Source organism: Amblyomma americanum, chromosome 8, assembly GCF_052857255.1.
Source record: "Amblyomma americanum isolate KBUSLIRL-KWMA chromosome 8, ASM5285725v1, whole genome shotgun sequence".
In the NCBI taxonomy this organism is placed as follows: domain Eukaryota; kingdom Metazoa; phylum Arthropoda; class Arachnida; order Ixodida; family Ixodidae; genus Amblyomma; species Amblyomma americanum.
The window spans coordinates 126,176,230-126,196,599 of record NC_135504.1 but is presented as its reverse complement, the minus strand read 5'-3'; the positions used below and the strand labels follow the sequence as shown (position 1 = coordinate 126,196,599).

The following is a 20,370-nucleotide window of genomic DNA, read 5'->3' as shown; positions in this document are numbered from 1 at the left end:
TACAGGCGACGAAACGAACTGAACTGCTACGGGGTGCGCAAGGCCGACGCGGATGAGCTTACCGCGCCGCAACTAGCAGCGCCACATTCTTCCTGGCGGCATCGGTGCGCACAGGGGTCACGCGCGGCCGATGGAAAGCGCCGCGCTCATCACACCTTTCAAATCTAGCCACCTTAGCAACGTTGTTGGGGTTTCCCTGGGTCTGAAAAGATTGACAACCCATGGGCTAGACTGCAAAGAAACTTGGGTTATGAGCAGTCATGCCTTGTGGCACACACAACTGAGGATTTTGATGCAGAGACCAGCATTTTTGTTGATTGAGGGCTATGCTGCTAATGCAGTAAAAAAAAGATAAAATCTGGTATCGTTGATCTTGCCAACAGGAAAAGGGCATACTGAACCAACATGGCCAGTACCGCCATCTGCCAAGGAAAAAACAGAGCGAGCAGATCTACTGCTGCTCTTTCTATTAGCCTTTTAGGGCTTGCAGGCAAACTGCAAAAGTGCCAGTGGCAAACATTCAGTTAATTGAGACAAAGTGCATGATTGCAGTCTCTGCACTAGACTTTTGAGAAGACGGGCCAGGTTAACGTGCCAGTGAGATACCTAAAATCGTTGGCTCAAATGCTGCATACACAGGAATTTCCAGCTTCATCATAAAATGAATGGCTTATTGCTGTTGGGCCAGTCTCTTGAACATTTAATTTTCGGCTTTGAGCATGTTATTTTAACTTCCCCAGCTTTAGACTGCCTTGCTTTGTTGGCCAGCCTCAATGCGGACAGCAGTGTGCTAACATGGTGTGCATTTCAGGAGTGCTTCTCACCACCTGCACCCCGATGCTGACAGCAAAGGATATCAAGTTCCGGCTTTCCAAGTTTGAGCCAGACTGCATCATAGCCGGCTTGAATGAGATGACGGCAGTAGAAGAGGTACTGCAATGTACCCGTTTGCTTGCACAGTGTGCTGTTCCTGTCTTGTTCCTTGAAGCTTACAAGTGTTTTGTAATTTCCCCAGTGCACTAGGATGTTTTCATAATCCATTTATACTGCATTATGATCGAGGCATATTGTTTTCACAAACCTGCTTTTTGCGGTTTTGACTGTGCCATTTCCTTTCTCCAAGAACCAATTTTCCAATTTTTCATCGACCCGCCGCGGTGGCTCAGTGGTTAGGGCGCTCGACTACTGATCCGGAGTTCCCGGGCCCGAACCTGACCGCGGCGGCTGCGTTTTTATGGAGGCAAAACGCTAAGGCGCCCATGTGCTGTGCGATGTCAGCGCAGGTTAAAGATCCCCAGGTGGTCGAAATTATTCCGGAGCCCTCCACTACGGCACCTCTCTCTTCCTTTATTCTTTCACTCCCTCCTTTATCCTTTCCCTTACAGCGCCGTTCAGGTGTCCAATGATGTATGAGACAGATACTGCGCCAATTCGTTTCCCCAAAAACCAATTATATTATTATTATTATTACGGTTTTGACTAGTAGTCAGTAATGAGCTCAGACGTCTGTTCACTTGGTTTTGTTTGCCCATGAATAAATGAAGACATCAGATTATGGCTGTCTAAATTTGAGTGCCACTGCATTAGATATAACCTGGTACAAAACTGGTCACTGCGGCTGGTGTGGCTTTAAACTGTTATCCATAGATTATTGTTTCCAGTGTTGCTGTTGTGCCTATGAAATACTGTGAGATTTTTAAATTTTTTTGTGTATTCCTTTCACGCTTAAGGGAGAAAAGTTGTTTATTTGAGTAGTGATAATCGTACAATCAAAAAATAGAATAGCATTCATTGCCTTGCATCTGAAATTGGAGCAAATTGGTTTTGCAGGTGGTCGGAAGCTTTGATTGCGTGCAGCACAAGGTGCTTGTGTCGAAAGAGCAAGTCGGGTGTGTAGAATTTTTGTTTATTTTTTCATTTTCGTATACCGTCATGGCCAAAGGTGTTAGAAATGGGCGAAGTTACAGATACGAAAAGAAAGAACAAAAAACAATAAAATGGCCATTATTGTTAAAACAATTGTAGATGTGTCTACTCATACCATGTTAGCAGCTAGCTAACGCTTTCTTGAACAGCTAATAGTCTGTAATGATTGCCATCGGTGCCGAAAGACGATTCCACTGTTCTGTGTGCGGTAAAAATGACGAAGAAAATGTTAGTTGTGCAGTATCAGATACCGACTTAATAGACATGATCCAAGCAGGATGAATGGTGATGCGATAGATTTTTTAATGAAATATGTAGCGTGGCACTATGGAGTGGTTAGTTTGTTTGTTTTTAACAAGAACTTGTTGGCTGCTTGTTTATTCCAGAAATGGTTGGAAGTCATTCAGTTCTCTACTTCGAAAGTCTCAAGAATATGAGGTACATTTTCGATGCACACTGTGCTCAATTTGCAGAACTGTCATGGTTCTAGATCTCTTCAAGAGAAAAACATACTTCACAATACTAGTACTCTTGGAGTAAAGTGTGGCATACAATTTATGTTCTATTCAAAAAGTGCTATTTCCAGAAGATTAACAGTATTTAAAATTTGTTGTTGCAAGCACATTTTTTGTAGACAAATATCCTGCCAGAGGAGCCATTATTTCAAATTAATGCTAGTGTTCATGTTTTTAACCATTAAATTTCAATGTAGTTTTTCTGATTATGTGAAAAAAAAAGGTAGTGGAAAATTAAATTTCTCCACTTTTTGTTTACTTCATTCAGGTAACAGATTGCATTTCATAAATGTTTCCATGCTTTCAACTTCCAAAGCAGGCAAACTTTGGCGTTTTCCTGAGAAAATGATAAAAAAAAAATTAGTTTTGTTTATTGTATATAAATTTTTAAAAAGAAACCAGTACCTGAACAAGCAGTAATGATAGTAATCTGTCCCTCGGGGACTTGTGAGTAATTGGTTCACTTCTTGATCTGGGTCCACTGCGTCAACTATTAACTAATGTGACATCGAACTGATATTGGTAGGAGAATGCGTCTGTCAGCAAACCTCTAGGGCGGTTGCAGGAAGCCAGAAATCAAGAGCTTGGTGGGTGGCTGTTCATCTGCATTTTGACAGAGGTCAAAGGCACAGTGCCCCTGTACTGATGTTCTGCCCATCGTTCAAGTTACAAAACCATTTGGAAAAATCCAAAACACAGTTGGAACCAATAGGATTTCATTTAGTTCCAGTTGTGTTTTGGCCTGTTCCAATCTGTCTTTTTGTGCCTGAAGACAAGGCAGATGGCTCAAATTTGTGCAAAGCCTCATACTGAAGAGTCCTTTACATCCCACGTTAATAGCGCACAGAGTAGGTATGGACGGTAAAACGCGGCTGATTCTTGAAACATCTTTTGCTGTTGTCAACAGGGTGAGGCAACATACACGGATGACCCTGCCCTCGTCTTCTTCACCAGTGGCACTACAGGACCACCCAAGATGGTAGAGCATACGCAGGGGTACTACCTTGCTCACCTGTCAACAGCATGGTGAGTTATGCCTTCTCTAACTTGCTCCGTAACGATTTGAAAAAACATTTTAGAGGGAATTCTGCAGGTACTGTTGGGGACTATGTTGCTCTTGCATTTTTACATGTAATAGGCATGGTAGTTAAAGATTTGGAGGTGGGGGGGGCACTCCAGTTGCTAGAGTAATTTGAAATAGTTTAAATTATTCCAGAGCCATTCACTATAGGCACCTCTTTCTCACTCCCTTCTTTCACTCCTGTCTTCAAATTCCTTACCTTATGGCTCATTTGACATATCTACCAAAATGTGAGGCAGTTACTGGGTCTTCCCTGTCCTCATTACCAGGTTTAATTTTTTTTTTTTTTCATTCTGAAGGTGTTTTAAAGATAGGGTGATCCTAAAGTCCCAGAAAAAGTAAAAAATCAATAATTCGAAATGTAGAGCCAGCAGTGCAATGTGTTTTCACAGATGTGTAGAGAAAGACGTGGGATTTCTTGTGATAAGCAAAAATTTTGTTGTCACATTTGTGGTCAAAAGGTGGCGCTGTAGCACCACTGTACAAACTACTGGCACAACTGAAAGACTAAACTATCACCTTTTGGTGGCACATGTAACTATTCTGGTGGTAAAAATTCCCCATTATTAACAACATTTTGGACATTTTTCTGCTCATTTCTGTGAAAACTGCATCGTGCTACTGTCTCTATTTTTAAGATGTATGAATTTTTACTTTTCCTGTGTCTTCTGGATCACCCTGTAAATAAATAAGTCTCTCAAGCTAAGCGGCGATGTTACCTTGTGTCTCTCTTTTGACACAGCCACATGCACAACCCCGAGCAGCACGACGTGTTGTGGTGCATCTCGGACACCGGGTGGGCAAAGGTCGCATGGGGCACGTTCCCCACGTGGCTCAAGGGTGCTTGCGTCTTCCAGGCCCAGATGCCTCGATTCCTGCCTGCCACGATGCTCGCTGCAAGTTGACGACTTTGTCTTGTGCTTGACATAGCAGCGCAGCATTACAATTAATTGTTCAACATTCTTGTGCAGGTTCTCAGGGATTATCCCATCACACAACTGTGCGCACCGCCCACAGTTTACCGCGCCTTGCTTCAACAAGACCCTTCCCTGCTTCAGTTTAAAAGTCTTGGGGACTGCATATCGGCGGGAGAGCCCATGGTATGAGCTGAGTGCAAGTCGTGCTTTTTGTTTTCTGCATTGAGGGCTCGTCCCTCAGTTTTGCACCTTTGGCGTCCGCAGTGCTTGTTGCAACAAAAGCGATGAAGACAAAGTGCCAGCCACATTTCCTTGCCATCGCTGATAGCCCACGCACGAGTCTCATGCTTGAGCTGACTGCTCTCGTTGATGGTTCCTGCCCAATCTGATCTGCCTTAGCTTCTCCACGTGCTTGTGGTCTCTTCAACATCACTAAATCGCCTTTTCAAATGGGATAATGTTTTCAGTGACTTACTCTTGTTAGCTCGTTCCACAGTTTAGATCCGATAGCAAGCATCAATGGTGTCCACTGCACTGACCTTGGCACTGCACCAAGATGCTGTGCGCCAGTAACTGCATAGCATGTTTATGTTATGACAGGAGTGCCGGTGGCGGTCACTCGCTTGGCGAACTTGATAGTGCACCAGGACGCTGCTGCAGTCTGCTGCGGCACTGTATGTATGATAGGAAAGGCAGCGAGACTGTGTGGAAGGGGCATGGTGCACAAGGTGATGCTTGTTTCAGTACATGTGCTTGAGCATTAGAGAGAAGCCTACTTGTTTAGGCCAGAGTAGTATAAAAATTCTTTTCTCTCACACCACAGCTAATGCTTAAACATTTGCGTCACACACATAACTGTCCTGCGAGTTTTTTGTGCCTTCTTGCATGTGGCATTATTGCGGATGCAGTTGCTTTTCCATGCAAAACATGAAGGCACACCTCGACACTACAAGCCTTTTGAGCTGAAGAAATATGGTGTGTGTTACGAACTGGGATTGTAAAAGAGCACTGCAGAAAAAAGGGTGTGGCAAAGACAGAACGAGGCAGGACAATTAAGCATTGACACTTGAAAGCATCAGTGATTGGTTATCAGCAGCATGGCTGGACATTCACAGAACAAACCAAGGGTGAACAAGCACACACTGCATACTGCTTTAAAAATTCACTCTTTACTTTTGAGCAAGTTTTTTGTGTTCTGGATGATGCTTTTTGGCTGCAGTTTTGTTTCAAAGGTGGGTAAATATAGCAACGAGCGTACAGAGAAAGTTAGACGGAAATTGGCAGCACCTTGTTTCATCTTTTATCACTTTGAGCGTTGCACTGATTGCCGCAAATGGAACAAATAGAATGCAGTGGAGTAGAAGGACACTGGATAGTGTTTTTATACGGATCCCCGAGGCTAGGTTTTACCATCATTCACTTCCAAACGATGATACAATGATCATGGAGCCCTTTTCTTTCTTGGCTTTCCAGAGTCTGGATCAAGTGACAGGAAACCTTTAAATCTATTTTTCTCAGCAATAAGTTTCTTTAGCGGCTGGATAAAAATGAAAATAGTTGGAAAGAGGCATAGAATCAATTTTTACGCCGAACACATACTGTCAGGGCCACTTATAATGGCCGCTGCTGATAAAACAAACGCTCATAATTACGAACGTTTGATGTGTACCTTCAAAATATGCATTAGGGCAATGGCAATTGTTCTCAAATACAATGAACATCTGTGGCCGCACAACTCAGTTTTAGCGAACAAGGAGGTGTTGTAAACTAGGCCCCGAAGTTGGAAAACCTGCACTTCCAGCAAGCACAAAGACCGACAAGCGCCTCTCACCGACCTGGAAAGAAAATAAAAAGGCAGAATTGAAACTGTACGTAACCGCCAGTCAAGCACTTGCTGATCTACAAGGTCAATCACTGCCTGCGTGTGCAGCGCTGGTGAAAGCATCTGAAGTGGAAGCACAAGCTACTGCGCATGGTCGTGGATCAAGTAATGGCAGTGATTTTAAATGTTTGAATGCCTCACTGGCTATGCTCTGATATGCACCGTCAGCCTGGTCGGCTGCACCTTTTGTGCTGCACCTTTTGTGCTGCTAGCACGTACAGGTAGCGCTAGATGGAAGACAATGCAGCTGATACATTGTGTGCCCACTTGTGCTGTGCTGCTTCATCACTGCATGTTCGTAGGGACGATAGATGACGCTGCCGAAAGCAGATGTGATAGGCTGCTTGTAGATTTGGGGCAACGTGTTGTTGTTGCATAGCTGGCCAGATGTTGGCTTGGATCACGACTCGGATCACTACGTTTGTGCGGAGATGACATCGCAGAGCCGTGCTCTAATAAAGTCGTTCCATGCAAAGTATCAGCATTCTCCAATCACTCGGAATCTGATTAATGTGACCGGAACACCACCACCTGCCGTGGACTCTTGAACCACGATTAGTTATATCCTATCCTTAAGGCAGATTTTTGGCAATAAGGGCCTTGGCGAGCAAAACATGACTGCCCTGGAGAGCCTAGAAATCACAGCGGTACTTTCTGCTTTCATGATGTAGATGTACGTGACGCAGTTTTTACGAAATTAAAGTCGCTTTTCATGGACTTAGTAATTTTGGTTGTATTTGGGGGAGCCCACTCACTATGAACATCGATACAACGGACGCAGTCCGCATGACCATCACGTTCATTATGAGCAGGCTCGACTGTATTGGATGGAGTTGCCCTTAGTGTCCCTTTTATTTAATCTGAATGGAATGAATAATCCTAGGAAATGATGTTGGGGAAATGAGCTTGCAGTAGTCTTGACAGTGAGGCAATTGTGCGCATGTTTGATTGTGATTCTGAAGTCTATGCTTGGCTTGTCTAGTTTGTAACAGTTGCTGTGTAAATGACTAGACATGTCTGTTTCTTAGTTTTTATAAATTCTCACATATTCGCAATTCAGGGTGATTTTATGAGAAATGTTAAGGAGAACAATTTGCGATTAGGGAAAGGGGAAAGAAAGGGAGATGGACATAAAATGTGGGGGTATTGGAAACTGCACGTACCTCTTGTTACAAGTTTAAAGATCTGCATTTTTAATGTTTATTTCAAATTGGCATTCATTCAGAAAATAAAGTTAACATGCCTTGAATTCTTATTTCTCTCAACAGTCATTGTTCTCAACAGACTCTTCCTTACCAGGTAGGTTTCACAGTAGTAGCATGCTTCAGTGCTAGATTCCTTGGAGCACTTGCCAGAGCAGCGGAGACTGCTTGCCTCTTTTGTCTTTTGATGAACAGCCAATGGTTGCATGTCGCTGTTCTCTTCCAGAACCCCGAGGTCATGCTGAAGTGGCACAGTTTGACAGGAGTCCAGATCAGGGAAGTGTACGGTCAGACAGAAACGGTATGTGGATGCCTCGCCTTGTTCTCTGACCATATGCATGCTCTTACTTGGAGTTGGTGCTCTTGTTTCCAACTGCGTAACTAGAATATGTCATGTGCGGAAAAACTTCACAGTGCCTATTTGATGGAGACATTCAGAACTCTATTTTCTGAAATAGAAGCTCACCTTTTAAACTGCCGCTTTGATGTTTAAGTCTGCATAACAGGTGATCAGTACTAGAAAAGCGACGTAGGCACCTTGAAATAGAAGTTTAGAACCCAGTTTTTTTTAATGCAGGCACAGCGGTTAAAGAGGTGGTTTGATGATTTAAGTCCTGCCAGCTGGTGACCAGTGCTCAGATGTGAAATTTGAATCTAGAAGCATTATTTGTCTTGAGGTGAGTGAAGATTACCTAAGCCCGAGCGGAACAAGTTATGAAAAAATGGAAAGAATAAAGAGGATATTTTGCGCTGTAAATGGGGATGCCGAGAGCCAGGTCTTCCATGGCATGCCCAGTGCATTAGAAGCTAGAATAGAACTGTTTGTTATCCCGCTTCTTCTAATAAGGGGCTGTTGCATTTGCAGGTTGTACTGTGTGCTGCGCCAAAGCATCATCCAATCAAACCTGGCTCCATGGGAATTCCACCACGAAATATCACACTGCAGGCTAGTGGCTTTGGCCCTCCTTCTCATATCTGATTTTGCTTCTGACAGGATGCCTTGAATATGTTCATTCATGCTTTTTTTTTGTATTCAGGTCTAATTCTTGTGAGTTATAAAAAGAAAGAAGTTTTGATATACTAATGGCAAAATAGCATTCAGCTGATACCACTTACGTACTGTTGGCAACAAAAGTTTACGGGACGCGATAGTGCAGAAAAAAATTTATTTTGCTGCAGTCACGTAATCCAGTTTTAAGGTACCAGGGACTTTATCCGCTGGCAGCGATACCATGCGACTAGGCCAAGAGGCATAGCTAATGTATATATTTCCCCAAGAACGCGTGTTCCGTAAGCTTTTGCTGCCAGTAGTACATGTTGACAGGCATGCCTTGCATACTACAAGATTGGGTGATACTTGCAAAACTGTTGCAGGTTTTAAAGTGTCAGCCCACTCAAATTTTTTTAATAATAATTTTTCCGCACATATAATAAAATGCACTTTGAAAGCACATCTGTAACAAGCAGCTGTACATGACTGTGACTTTGGGGCTGGCAGGCAAATGTGATACCTGCATAAATCCCCACAAAAGATTTTGGAACATGGGGACCACAAAAAAGCTTATGTGCTTGGCAGGCTAAACATGCAGCCGCAAAGTGATAAGCACACATTTCGGTGCCACCTGCACAATACACTCCTGAATGTCAGGCTTGGCCTGAAGGCAGTGAGGAAATTCAGCACATATGTGTCTTTCATGTTGTGGAAACTTCTGTGAGTATCTGTTCTTGTTTGCCATTGTGAATTTTCACAGCGTGGAAATTAACCATTTTCAAACAGCGAAAGTCTGGGATAGGAATGGTACTTCAATTTTTTCTAACAGACAACAAAGGACATAATTCATTGTGACTTGTTGTGCTGAAGCATGATTAACAATGAGTTGCATGCATGAATGTTGTTTCATAATTGTTACTTGTTGTGCTGAAGCGTGGTTAACAATGAGTTGCATGCATGAATTTTGTTTCATAATTGTTACATAAACTTTTCTTAATATACCCATTTCTTTGCATAGCATTTCCACTTGTTTGCCTACCTGTTATTCATTTTGCTAGTTTCAGTGCTAGGTTCAGTGGAAACCTTAGAGAAGTCAAAGTTATTTGTAAGCCTAGCCATTTCCTATACCTTTTTACTTAAGTGTTGGCCTCTTTACTAATTTCATTGAAGCGTAACTAATATGATTGCCACCAACTAGCCAAGCTTCATATACCGCACTCATTAAAGCATATGTCTCTTTTGGACTGACTAAGCCTGATATACTCTTCGTTTTATCAGATTCACGACGAGAATGGAAGAGAGGTTGCTGTTGGTGAGACTGGTCTCATAGCTGTTGATGTGGGCAAAAAACGACCGTTTGGCCTTTTCTCTTGCTACAGGGTAAGGTCTCAGTGCTTTGAGCACAGTGTTAACTCATATTTTGGTGGAGTGCAGTGGATATGTCCGAGGTCATAAATTAGAATTTGTCAACGGTTTTTCCCCTGATCTTTAGTGGGGAAAAAAGAATTGAAATCATGATTAATGCCAGGGCTGTGATTGATACAGGGCTACTCTGTAAACTTTGCTCCTGGGCTACAACTTTTTCATGAATGATGTGGTGAAAATGTGCTAGATTGAAGTAATGTCCTTTTTCCTCTGCATCCATACAATATCAGTTTTTATTACACTAGTCCCACTAGCGGCAATGCGCTTCCACTGCTGTTGCACTATAGTCTCTGCATGTCATCATAGAAGAATGAGGGCAGCTGTTTTATGTATTTCACCTGACCTATAGACCTACAGACATATAGACCTACAGACCTCCTTACTTCGTGTCATTGGACCTAAGATTAATGAAGAAACAGTGGAAAGGCACACACCTGGATTTCCATTGAAGGGGTCACCAATGCAGCGCCCCATTGGTGTCAACTACTCCTCTCATCTTCATGATGTGTAGAGGCCGGTAGACCTGTGCACTTGGTGAAAGCGCGTCGCCACTCGTGGAGGCCACTACATAAAAATTAATCTGCGCTTGAGTAAGAGGACATCTTATACTTTCATTTGAACATGACACCTTTCTATACTGCCACTTGGCAAAAAATTTAGTCCTGGCAACACTTACTCATCACCCATTGTAAATTTAAGATTTAGATAAGGGCTTTGTTGTTACATGAACCTCTTTCGTCGGAATGCAAAGCGAGCTGACGGCTGGTATATGGCCTTAACTCGGCCCTGCGTTCAGATCTCTCTTCATACTTGGGTTATTTGCCCAGAACACTCTAGGCTGAAAGCCTTAACAGACCCTCGTTTTGAAAGTTAAGCAGTCTCTTCCTCATTAATGCTGCTATTCCAGGACTTTGAAAAAGTAGGGTAAGAGGTCATAACTTCAATCATTTTCTTTTTACTCTATTACATTGCAGGAATGTAACAACCTAGAAAATTATTTCTGTATTAAAATATTTGTAAATTGGTTCAATTTTGGAGTATAAATTAACCTAGATAATTCAGATTAGAAAATGTGAAATTTAAAATCCATTCTCCAAACTGCTAACACAGCTGTACATCTATTGAAATTCAGGGTTTCCTTGCGGAATGGGTTAGTTTTTGCAATGAGTTATCTTGCAGCATACATGTTATACCTCTGGCGGCTGATACATGAGTTTACACTGAGAAATACTGCATTGAAAAAAGTGGTTAGTGCAATCCGTGTTGATTTAATACTCTTTTGCATGCAGGAACGAAAACTATAGACTTAGATGATTACAGTAGCTCCTGTATGTGTTACACAGGAGCCTACAGGGACAAATTCTCTGTCTTGTGTACATCTGCGTTGTCAGAGTGGTGCGTCATTGATTTCTAGTAGAATGTTATGGGATTGTGTCCTGTGATCTTGTACATACAGTGCACTATGATCTTATCGTACAGTGCATTGAGATCTTCTATAGTATACTTTGATGTTGTAGGTGATGTGTTGACTGTGATGTCGTACCAAATACAGATAGTGCTACTTCCATTGCATCACAGTTGAGCCACACAATACATTTCTATTGTGTGATGTGGTTTCTAGGATGACCCTGAGAGGACAGTCAGCGTGTTTCGGAATGGTTTCTACTACACGGGTGATCGTGCTTCGGCGGATGCGGATGGCTACTTCTGGTTCTACTCTCGTGCAGATGATGTGATCATCTCAGCAGGGTGTGTTGTTTAGCTGCACTTGTCATTTTGGGTAGCTCATTGGCGCAATTAACGTTAAACGCCCCATAGTCATGGGCACCATTCTCTTGATGACTTAATATAAAAGCAAGGGAAGTTTCCTGAATCTGGGTTTAATCACCATACCAATACAAATGCTTATTCAAGGTTGGTGAAAGAATCCTGGATAAATAAAATGTCTCGAAAGAGCTGAGGTTAGCAGATTTACAGCTGATTACTGAGAGGGCTCAAGTTACCCTAGCTGTAGGGTACTTTGAGCAAAAGGTGAAAGGGCAGCATCGTTGCACCTTATGGATCATAAACAGTGCGCATTCCTTTTAGTTAAACAGTTACCTGGACATGGAAGTCCAAGTTTTAAATGGAACCTTATTGCTGTGAAGACGTTGACAGCCCATGTGTTGTAAAATGTCAGTGCAAAGTAATGATCCCTAAGTGGTCTAAATTAATCCCGAACCCTCCACTGCGGCGTCCCTTACAGCCTATATGGGTCGCTTCAGGACATTAAATCCCACATACCATACCATACTGCACCCATGCTTGTGGCAGTTGAATGCAAAATACTGTGATCTCGGGCACATGTAGAGTGAATAGAACAATTTTGTTTTCACGTCATGAAGAATACACTATGGAATCTGAACTGCAGTTCATACACCAGAATGCAGGTAGCTTCCTCTTAAACCTTACTTAACGTTTGAGCATGCAGTTTGGGGCTGTAGGTAACTTTCAAATTTGGAACGTTGTGCCAAGTAATCGGCCCAGAAACGCTTATTGGGCACAGAATTCCCCCTGAACCTGGGATTTCCACTGAGCAGTGATGCCATTGCTGTGCACTCAGCTTCCCTGCGCATCGTCTGTGTCATTCAGGTACCGTATTGGGCCGTTTGAAGTTGAGAGCGTTCTCGTGGAACACCCTGCTGTCGTGGAGTGCGCCGTGGTTGCGAGTCCGGACCCTGATCGGGGAGAGGTTGTCAAGGCCTTTGTTGTGCTGCAGTCAAATTACAAGGCGATGGACCGCAGGAACCTGGCCGAAGAACTGCAGCAGCACGTCAAGAAACACACCGCGCCGTACAAGTATCCCCGGAAGGTTGGCTATGCTTGTCTTACATTCTAAACGTGCGGTGAATGGCTCTTTGACTGCTGGTGTTGTGAGGCAGTCTAGGGTAATTAAGCAAAGGTTCAGCCATCGGCAGCAACACTCTGGTGTGCTAAAACTCTCATGCTTGATAATTGTGAAACAGAAAAATGCACTGAACCTCTAGTAAAAGTAGTGCTCATTTGCAAATTGAGAAATTCCATTCAAAAGGGTTCTTGCATTTTTCTGTTCTGTTATTTTTATTTATTTATTTAGCAATACTATGAGCATTGACAGGTCCATACAGGAAGTGGGTTACAGGAGTATTCACAATGTGTATCACTTTGTACAGGATATTAGCATATCAGTGTCATAAGCAAACACATCATTCCATCCAGGAATGAAGGTTATAAAGGAATGGTACAAAAGACTCCCTTAAAAAAAAGCTCTGTTGAGCCAAATTTGCAGTATTGAGTTCCAGTCATGGCAGCTGCATTTTGATCGAGGCAGGATACTAAAACAACGAGGTAGTGTGTGACATCGCTGAACAGGAAAGCAGCCCAGATGGTCTAAATTAACCTGGGGCCCTCCACTACAGTGTAATAACAGCCCACATAAAGCTTTGGGGAATTTAACCTTACACACAGCACCACACCACACTGCACAAAATTCTCTGGTAAGGTGACCAATTTAGGAGCCTTTTATTTTCCCATGGGTGCCATGCGAAAAACATCTAGTTAATGCAAACCATCCGAATTGTGTACATTGACAAACTCTATCAACGCATACTATCTGGCATTCTGCAAAAAGATGCAGTCAGTAGTTCCTGTTGCTCTGCTGTGCTGTCTAAAGGAAGAGACGATTCCAAATTGTACACGTTGACCGTCTTGGTCCATTTTTGAGAAGTGCAAAGGAACCAATGGTGATTGTTAACTGCGGGCAATCTGACAAAGTTTTGGGAACTTTTACCCCGTGTGCCGCACATTCACAAGACGTGCATTGTGATGTGTATAAAGGGTCATGTCGCGTGTACTGAGAGCAGTTTGTTTTCAGGAATGCTTGAGTGTTGGTAATATCAGAAAAGTGCTCTGGCATAATCGGCATCAAGCTAGATATGCAAAGATAGCAGCTGTTAGGGCTGTGGCTTTTTCCTCTCGTGTGCCTTTCTTTGGAGCTAGACTTATTAACACAGTTTTTTTTATTACAAATTATCTGTGTGAGCAAGGCGATAAGAAATAACACAAATAGAAAGCTGACAGCATAAAATTTGAAATTGGTTTCGAGGAAAGAAAATGATGCAGTAACTTTCTCGCAAATCTCTGTAGACACCCGTCCATAAGGAAGGGATAAGGAAGGGAGTGAAAGAAGAAAGGAAAAAAGAGGTGCCATGCTGGAGGGCTCTGGAATAATTTCGACCACCTGGGGATCTTAGGGATCTTTAATGTGCACTGATGTCACACAGCACAGGAGCGCCTTTTTGTGTTTTGCCTACATAGAAACGTGGCCGCCGTGGTCAGGTTCGAACCTGGGTGATTGATGAGGTTTTTGCATGCCAAGAGAAGTGGTGAGTTGCAGCTGGCCTTGTTTGCTGAAAATGCAGATAAGCTTATTCCGCTCTTGGATCAAAACAGCAGGTTTTTCAGAAGTACGGGAGTAGTCTGTATATGAAGCGCACATTCGGCAGGTGTTTCTCAATGTGACAGAAGAGCAGTCATTGCAAAACAATAAAGAAACCACGTTGTGACCCTGAAATGTTTTAAATAACCCCAGCACTCATATGTGGGGCTGAACAAACTAAACTACTACTGTATTGACTGAAGATGTTTTAAAGTGCAGTACTATTATTTAATGCGCTGCTTAAAAAGTAAATATAGGGGTTTTTTGAACATTTTGAGTTGATAATCACATCACATTCTTTACATTCCCCTCTCTCCGGTACAAAAAGACGTTTTTCAAAATACAATAAAGTACTACGAGTATTTTAAAACAACAGAAACCAGGAAACCGAAAGTGGATTTCAGTCAAAACTGACGTTGCGAGCACTGTCCCAAAACTTCTAATAGCGTGCGTGTGAACGTGAGCAACAGCTTCGGTCGTTATTTGTTTGAAGTGACCAGAAACTAGTGTGAAATTTTGTTGTTCAGGAAACGCAGAGCGAATATCAGTGAGTGTGCCAAACTGTGACATCACACACACAAGGTTGCCCATATAAATCGCCTGAATTGTTGTGATGAATTGGAAAATTTTGAAATTCATATGTGCTGCAACAAGATGTCACCTGGCTGTGAAATTTGGTACAAGTGATCAGATCTGTACACAGAACTTGTCCTGAAAATTTCTCTAAAAGCCATGGAGGTACAAAAATGCGGGAGTTTTTCTTTAATAAGTATTTCCTTGTGAACTCTTACACATTGATACCTGTTTGATTGCTGGTGCACCCTTAATTCCTATATGTTCTCATACAACTTAAGATTTAAGCCACTTTTCTTTAGTTAACTTTCGTAAGCCGCAGTCTTAACAGAAAAGAGTGACTCATATGTGCACAAGAAAGGGTACGATAGATTCTTTTTTGTGTTGTAAAAATATTTAGGGGCTCAGGCTTAGCACAAAGGTTTCAGTACTTTGCAGTGTAACCTTAAAATGGGTGTATTCTCACTATTAGTACTTTCAGATATAATGACTGATTTTTTTTTTCCATCTCAGAATACTTCATGGCTATGAGGGACATGTTAGAGGGGACATGCAATTTTATTTCAGCCACCTGGCATACTTCAGTGCATCTTATGTCTTTTAAGTTCTTGCCTCCATAAGGACATGTCCATCATAGCTGGATATCAAATGTGCGACCCCTCAGCTGTGTGTGAATTCTGACGTTGATTTTTACATCGCACTTCGCATTGATTGCCAGTGCTTCCTTGAATGCAGTCGAGCTTGCATTCTGCTAAATGGTGAATCCTGTTCTCTGAACAGGTGGAATTCGTCGACCAGCTGCCCAAGACAATCAGTGGCAAAATTCTTCGGCACCAGCTTCGCGAGAGAGAAAAGTTGGCTGCTGGCGTCCATTGTTGAAGACTGGCTCGTCGCCAAGCTGGCTCAGACCGCAATGATATCCTATGGGATGAAGCACTGGAAAGCAGGCATTGGTGTTTGCTCAAGGGAAAGTAGCTTTTCTAAGTGGATTTTTATGTAGTAGGACTGTACTAATCTTGCCAGCTTTCCACAGATGTGCACTGTAGTGATTGAATGCATAATATCAGAAGTCACATTTGCACTTTATGAATGTACAAAACTTAACCGGTGCTGACACTGTCACAAGACCTTTTCTTTGTATAGGCTATACCATGACTTTGCGAGCATTTTTAGAAGTGTTTCATTCAGCAGACTTGGCACATTTTTGACTAGCTTGGAGTTACTGTGATGTCCACATGTCCCAGTTTAGGTTTGCACAAGAAGGCACTCTAGCTTTGTGTGCCTGTCTAATACCTGTGCTACACGGGCGTTTTGAATGCCTTCCAAACGAATGTCATTCGACTCGACTGCCAAACCTGCGCTGCTACACGACGTTTATGAACGGCATTCGGTTCACATGACATTCGAGTCGACGGAGCTCCGCGGAGACATTCGAGATTTTGGAATGCCTTCGAGGCGCAAGCGCGACTACTCTCTACCGCAGCGTCTTCGTGCCACAGGTGGCAGCATAAGTTTTGAAGAGCAAATACGTTCGTTAAACGATGAAATTCTAAATACTACTTATATACACAACACGGATCTTTTCCAGAAGTTTTGTTAGCAAGCAAATGTTTACCGCATACGCTGGAATCCATCGTAGGAAAGAAAGGCAGCCATTTTGGCCCGATGCCAGTTTTTTCACTTTGTGCTGTTGCTTTTGCTGTGTTTTGTCTTTTTATTTTGTGGGCATGTGTGTCTGTGCTTCTGTGTGTACATTTTAAGTGAGCTTTTTTTTTATTCAGTGAAGTTTATTGCACTTTTTCGTATTTTTGCGGAACATGCAGGAGATAGAGCCCAATGTAGCCAACAGACCGCACACAAAAAATGGCAGGGCTATGGGCTTGGGCCTTGGTTAGAACAGAGGCGTTTAGTAATGAATAAATAGTAAAATTTATTAGAAATGACATATTACTTTTAAAACTAGCAATTTTATAGCAGACTGTAAAAGCAGCGCCCCTGTAGCTTGGCGGCAGAATACTGAAGCTTTCGACTGCTTTTGGAATAGTCGTGTAGCACCGTGCGGGTCCGTCCAGTCCGAATGCCATTCGAAGTTTCGAATGCCGTTCGACTCGAATGTCATTTCAACGTACCCGTGTAGCACAGGTATAATACATACATTCAGACAAATGCTTTGCATCCATAGTCAGTTTGGCTGTTTAGAGTTCAATTTTGTGCTTTGGCTTTGGTATGTGCCTGTGCGTGCATCACTGACGCTGGTTTTACTCCTGGATTATGGAAACTGCGTGTCAGGAGTGAATTTTTAAAAATTCTACTGGACCACTTTTTGGCGCATTTCATGCTGTCATCATTATTACGCAAAAGCGTAAAGGCCCCATGTCACAGAAAAGCTGATGTCAGCGTTGCCATCGGCGTGTCAGAAAAATTAGGACTATTCGATTACAAGAGGCTTCTATAGATGGCGCCAGCCACACCAGTGGTGCATTGGAAATTCCTGACCCTCGGACCCTTGGGTTGCAAATCAGACATGCTACTGCTATGCCACAGAGACACGTTCGTGCAGCTTGGTTAAAGTAGTGGTTTATATGTACATTGTGTGGTGTTTCACATAATGATATTTAATGTAAAAGAAGCAACAGTGTCTGTGTCTGCATGGGCAAGAGGAACAGCTGTCGCGTCATAATCTTGAAGGCAGAGCTTAAGTGTCCCCTAATTTTTTCCTTAAAGCATTCGTGTCTTTAGTGTCACATCAAATTTTACCAGGCACTGGGAAACTGTACCATAATATCCACAGTAAATTGAGTGATAAATCAGTATGCGATAATTTCTGTGATAAAGCAGGTTTTATCTTTTGACAAGATGTTTTCATAGTTACTGTATTTGTTCACATAAACACGCTTCCCCTTACCCCCACCACCACAAAAGTAAAGAAACGGTTATCAAAATTAGGGAGATGTGTTTGTTATCTGGGGTAATTATTAGCAAAGGTTTACATTTTGGTGACCAAATAGTACATTCATTATGATGGTAAATACAGTACAGTTGAACCTTGTTATAACGAAGTTGAAGAGGTCCAGTGATTACTTCGTTACAGTCATAGCTTCGTTGTAGCCCATGTTGGTCATGCTTCAAAGTTGAATCGTCATTCCTTCGTTATATCCATTATTTCTTTATAAACCGCTTCGTTATGATGAGGTCTGACTGTATGCACATAAAACTCTAGTGCCTGTGTTATTAGTTCCTTAGGGGAGAAATAAGAGCTCTTTAGTACGTGCGCTGCTGTTTCACCTTGTTTACGGATCTATGTCAACTCTCTTCACATTCCTTGGGATAAAATTAACATTTTCAAAACTAGTTTTAAAGGGGCCATGAAACACACCTTTAGTGCATTGTTTTACCTGTTGGTTGCACTGAGTTACAGTGATGTTATTAGGATCGGTTGTACCACATGTACTCCGCTTTTTAATATTTTAATTAGCTCACAAAAGCAAATTCATGGCGCTGATGGTGTCACCACACAGTGATTGTTTATAGCACTGGATATGTACATCATCGGGTGGGAGCCTGATGATTGCACAAAAGTAAATTGACTACAAGTTGTGTTAATAAATGAAGATACGTTTTATCAGGCTTTTTGGTTTTATGTTATATCAACAAAACCAATGCGTTTTCCTTATGTAAAAGCACTGCAAAGCAAGCAAAAAAAAAACCACCAGAGGCTCTGGCTATTGTTTTGCATCGAAGGGCTTCACACCTCTCAGTACTCATCTATGACTTAGCTCATACCACTTAAGGCTACTCTCTGTGTATCTGAGAATGGCTTGGCGAAATCGATCCGACCGAGCCATTGCAGTGGCGTCGCTAGGGTCAGCTGCACACCATACAGTGGCCAGCTCATCACCCCACCTCCCGTCACCCCTCTCTTTCAGAGCATGCCGCTATTGCCGTTCTCTGCCTCTGTGTTTAGCTCGCTAGATACCATACGACATACAGGGTGTTTCACCTAAGACTGTACGCAATTTTTAAAAATGGGCTTTTTCAGTTTGGACAGCACTTTTTTCGGAAAAGCATTTTCAGCGGCATAGTACATAAGAATTAGCCCGCTAACCAGCAGGCTGGTTAACTCATATTTAATAGTTAAGTTTTTAACTATTGCTGTTAGGCTCTTTAATTACTGAGAGGCATGTAGCCCACGATAAGTAATATCCATATCAGTTTTTAGAATTTCGAAAATGCGGTACTTTAGCGCAAGAAATTTTGGCAACTTCGCACCAAAATATATGTGCTTTCATGAAGCTTGCAGGTAAAACAATTTCTCCTGTGCACGTAATTCGTTGATATCACCAAAATTCGTTGGGCCACAGCGCCAAAGGTTACAGTGTTTTCAAAATTTTAAAAACAGATATGGATATTACTTACGGTGAGTAATGCGGCCCTCAGTAACTAAGGAGCCTAACAGTAATAGTTAAAAAGTTAACTATTCAATATCAGGTAACCTGCCTGCTAGTTAGCACATGCTAGCTCTATTTATTATGTACTATACTGTTGACAATGGTATGCCTCAGAAAGTTCCCTTCAAACTCAAAAAGCCTATTTTTAAAAATTGTGTAAAGTCTTAGGTGAAACACCCACTATAGTTCAGTAAGTAAACAATTCTATGAAAAACCAACCTGGTGAATTTGCAGCCACAATTTACAGCGGAGGCAAAAAAAACCCCTCTGAAATCTGGTTTTTGAACAAAGGCACACTAATTAACAAATATAGACAAGAGTGTTTTGAAGGCATGGGTGAATGCGGGGATTGAGAGTGCGAAAAGAATTGCAATATTTTGTGAGCATTTCAAAGGTTTACAATGATATGAGTTGGAAAACTTAGGAGGAGTTAAAAAATTGTTATGAGCAGTCCAAGTAAGACCACCAGAGCTTGTTATCTACAGTAATGGAAATGTGAGTGACTTTGCCTGAAGTTATCTTCTTGATAAATTCACCATGGTGCAGGCAAGATTACTTGGGTGGTCCTTAAACAAATGACGCTGAGTAGCTGCCTGCCCCTACTTAATATGTCACTCACCTGGAGAAGGTAGAAAATCGAAGACTTAAAATGCGTTTTTCTATCGAACCTCGAAAAGGATTTTCCTTCATTTTCTGTTGCATGCTACAAAAGCACAGAACTTCCTTTATATTCGTGAACACTTACGCGACAAGCTGGTGCAGGTTATTTTCCAGCAACTTTTACACTTTGATACGTGCAGCTGCGGCTGCCACATGCCCTCCGCTCTAACGTTAGTGCCTCATAAACCTTTGTGTTCGGAGAAAACATTTCACTCTAGCTCAATAACTCCATTTATGTAAGAATGGCTCAGTGGAAGTTTCCTTTCATGGACACGTACTGATGAGCTCGTGCCG

At 42.3% G+C, this 20,370-nt stretch overlaps 1 protein-coding gene across 2 annotated transcripts in view; it reads left to right on the top strand.

Annotated features, from left to right (window-relative positions):
- The window catches only part of LOC144102059 (acyl-coenzyme A synthetase ACSM3, mitochondrial-like), a 30,539-nt gene extending 11,949 nt beyond the window's left edge, over positions 1-18,590 (top strand). For both annotated transcript variants that reach the window (XM_077635329.1, XM_077635330.1), the window contains 12 exons: positions 812-930; positions 1,831-1,889; positions 2,313-2,364; positions 3,349-3,467; positions 4,265-4,418; positions 4,494-4,622; positions 7,750-7,824; positions 8,389-8,469; positions 9,793-9,894; positions 11,561-11,688; positions 12,571-12,790; positions 15,749-18,590. In XM_077635329.1, the coding sequence (XP_077491455.1) occupies positions 812-930; positions 1,831-1,889; positions 2,313-2,364; positions 3,349-3,467; positions 4,265-4,418; positions 4,494-4,622; positions 7,750-7,824; positions 8,389-8,469; positions 9,793-9,894; positions 11,561-11,688; positions 12,571-12,790; positions 15,749-15,847 (1,337 nt within the window). In that variant the 3' untranslated portion in view covers positions 15,848-18,590. The remainder of the gene's footprint in view (positions 1-811; positions 931-1,830; positions 1,890-2,312; positions 2,365-3,348; positions 3,468-4,264; positions 4,419-4,493; positions 4,623-7,749; positions 7,825-8,388; positions 8,470-9,792; positions 9,895-11,560; positions 11,689-12,570; positions 12,791-15,748) is intronic.
- The last annotated feature ends 1,780 nt before the right edge of the window (positions 18,591-20,370 follow it).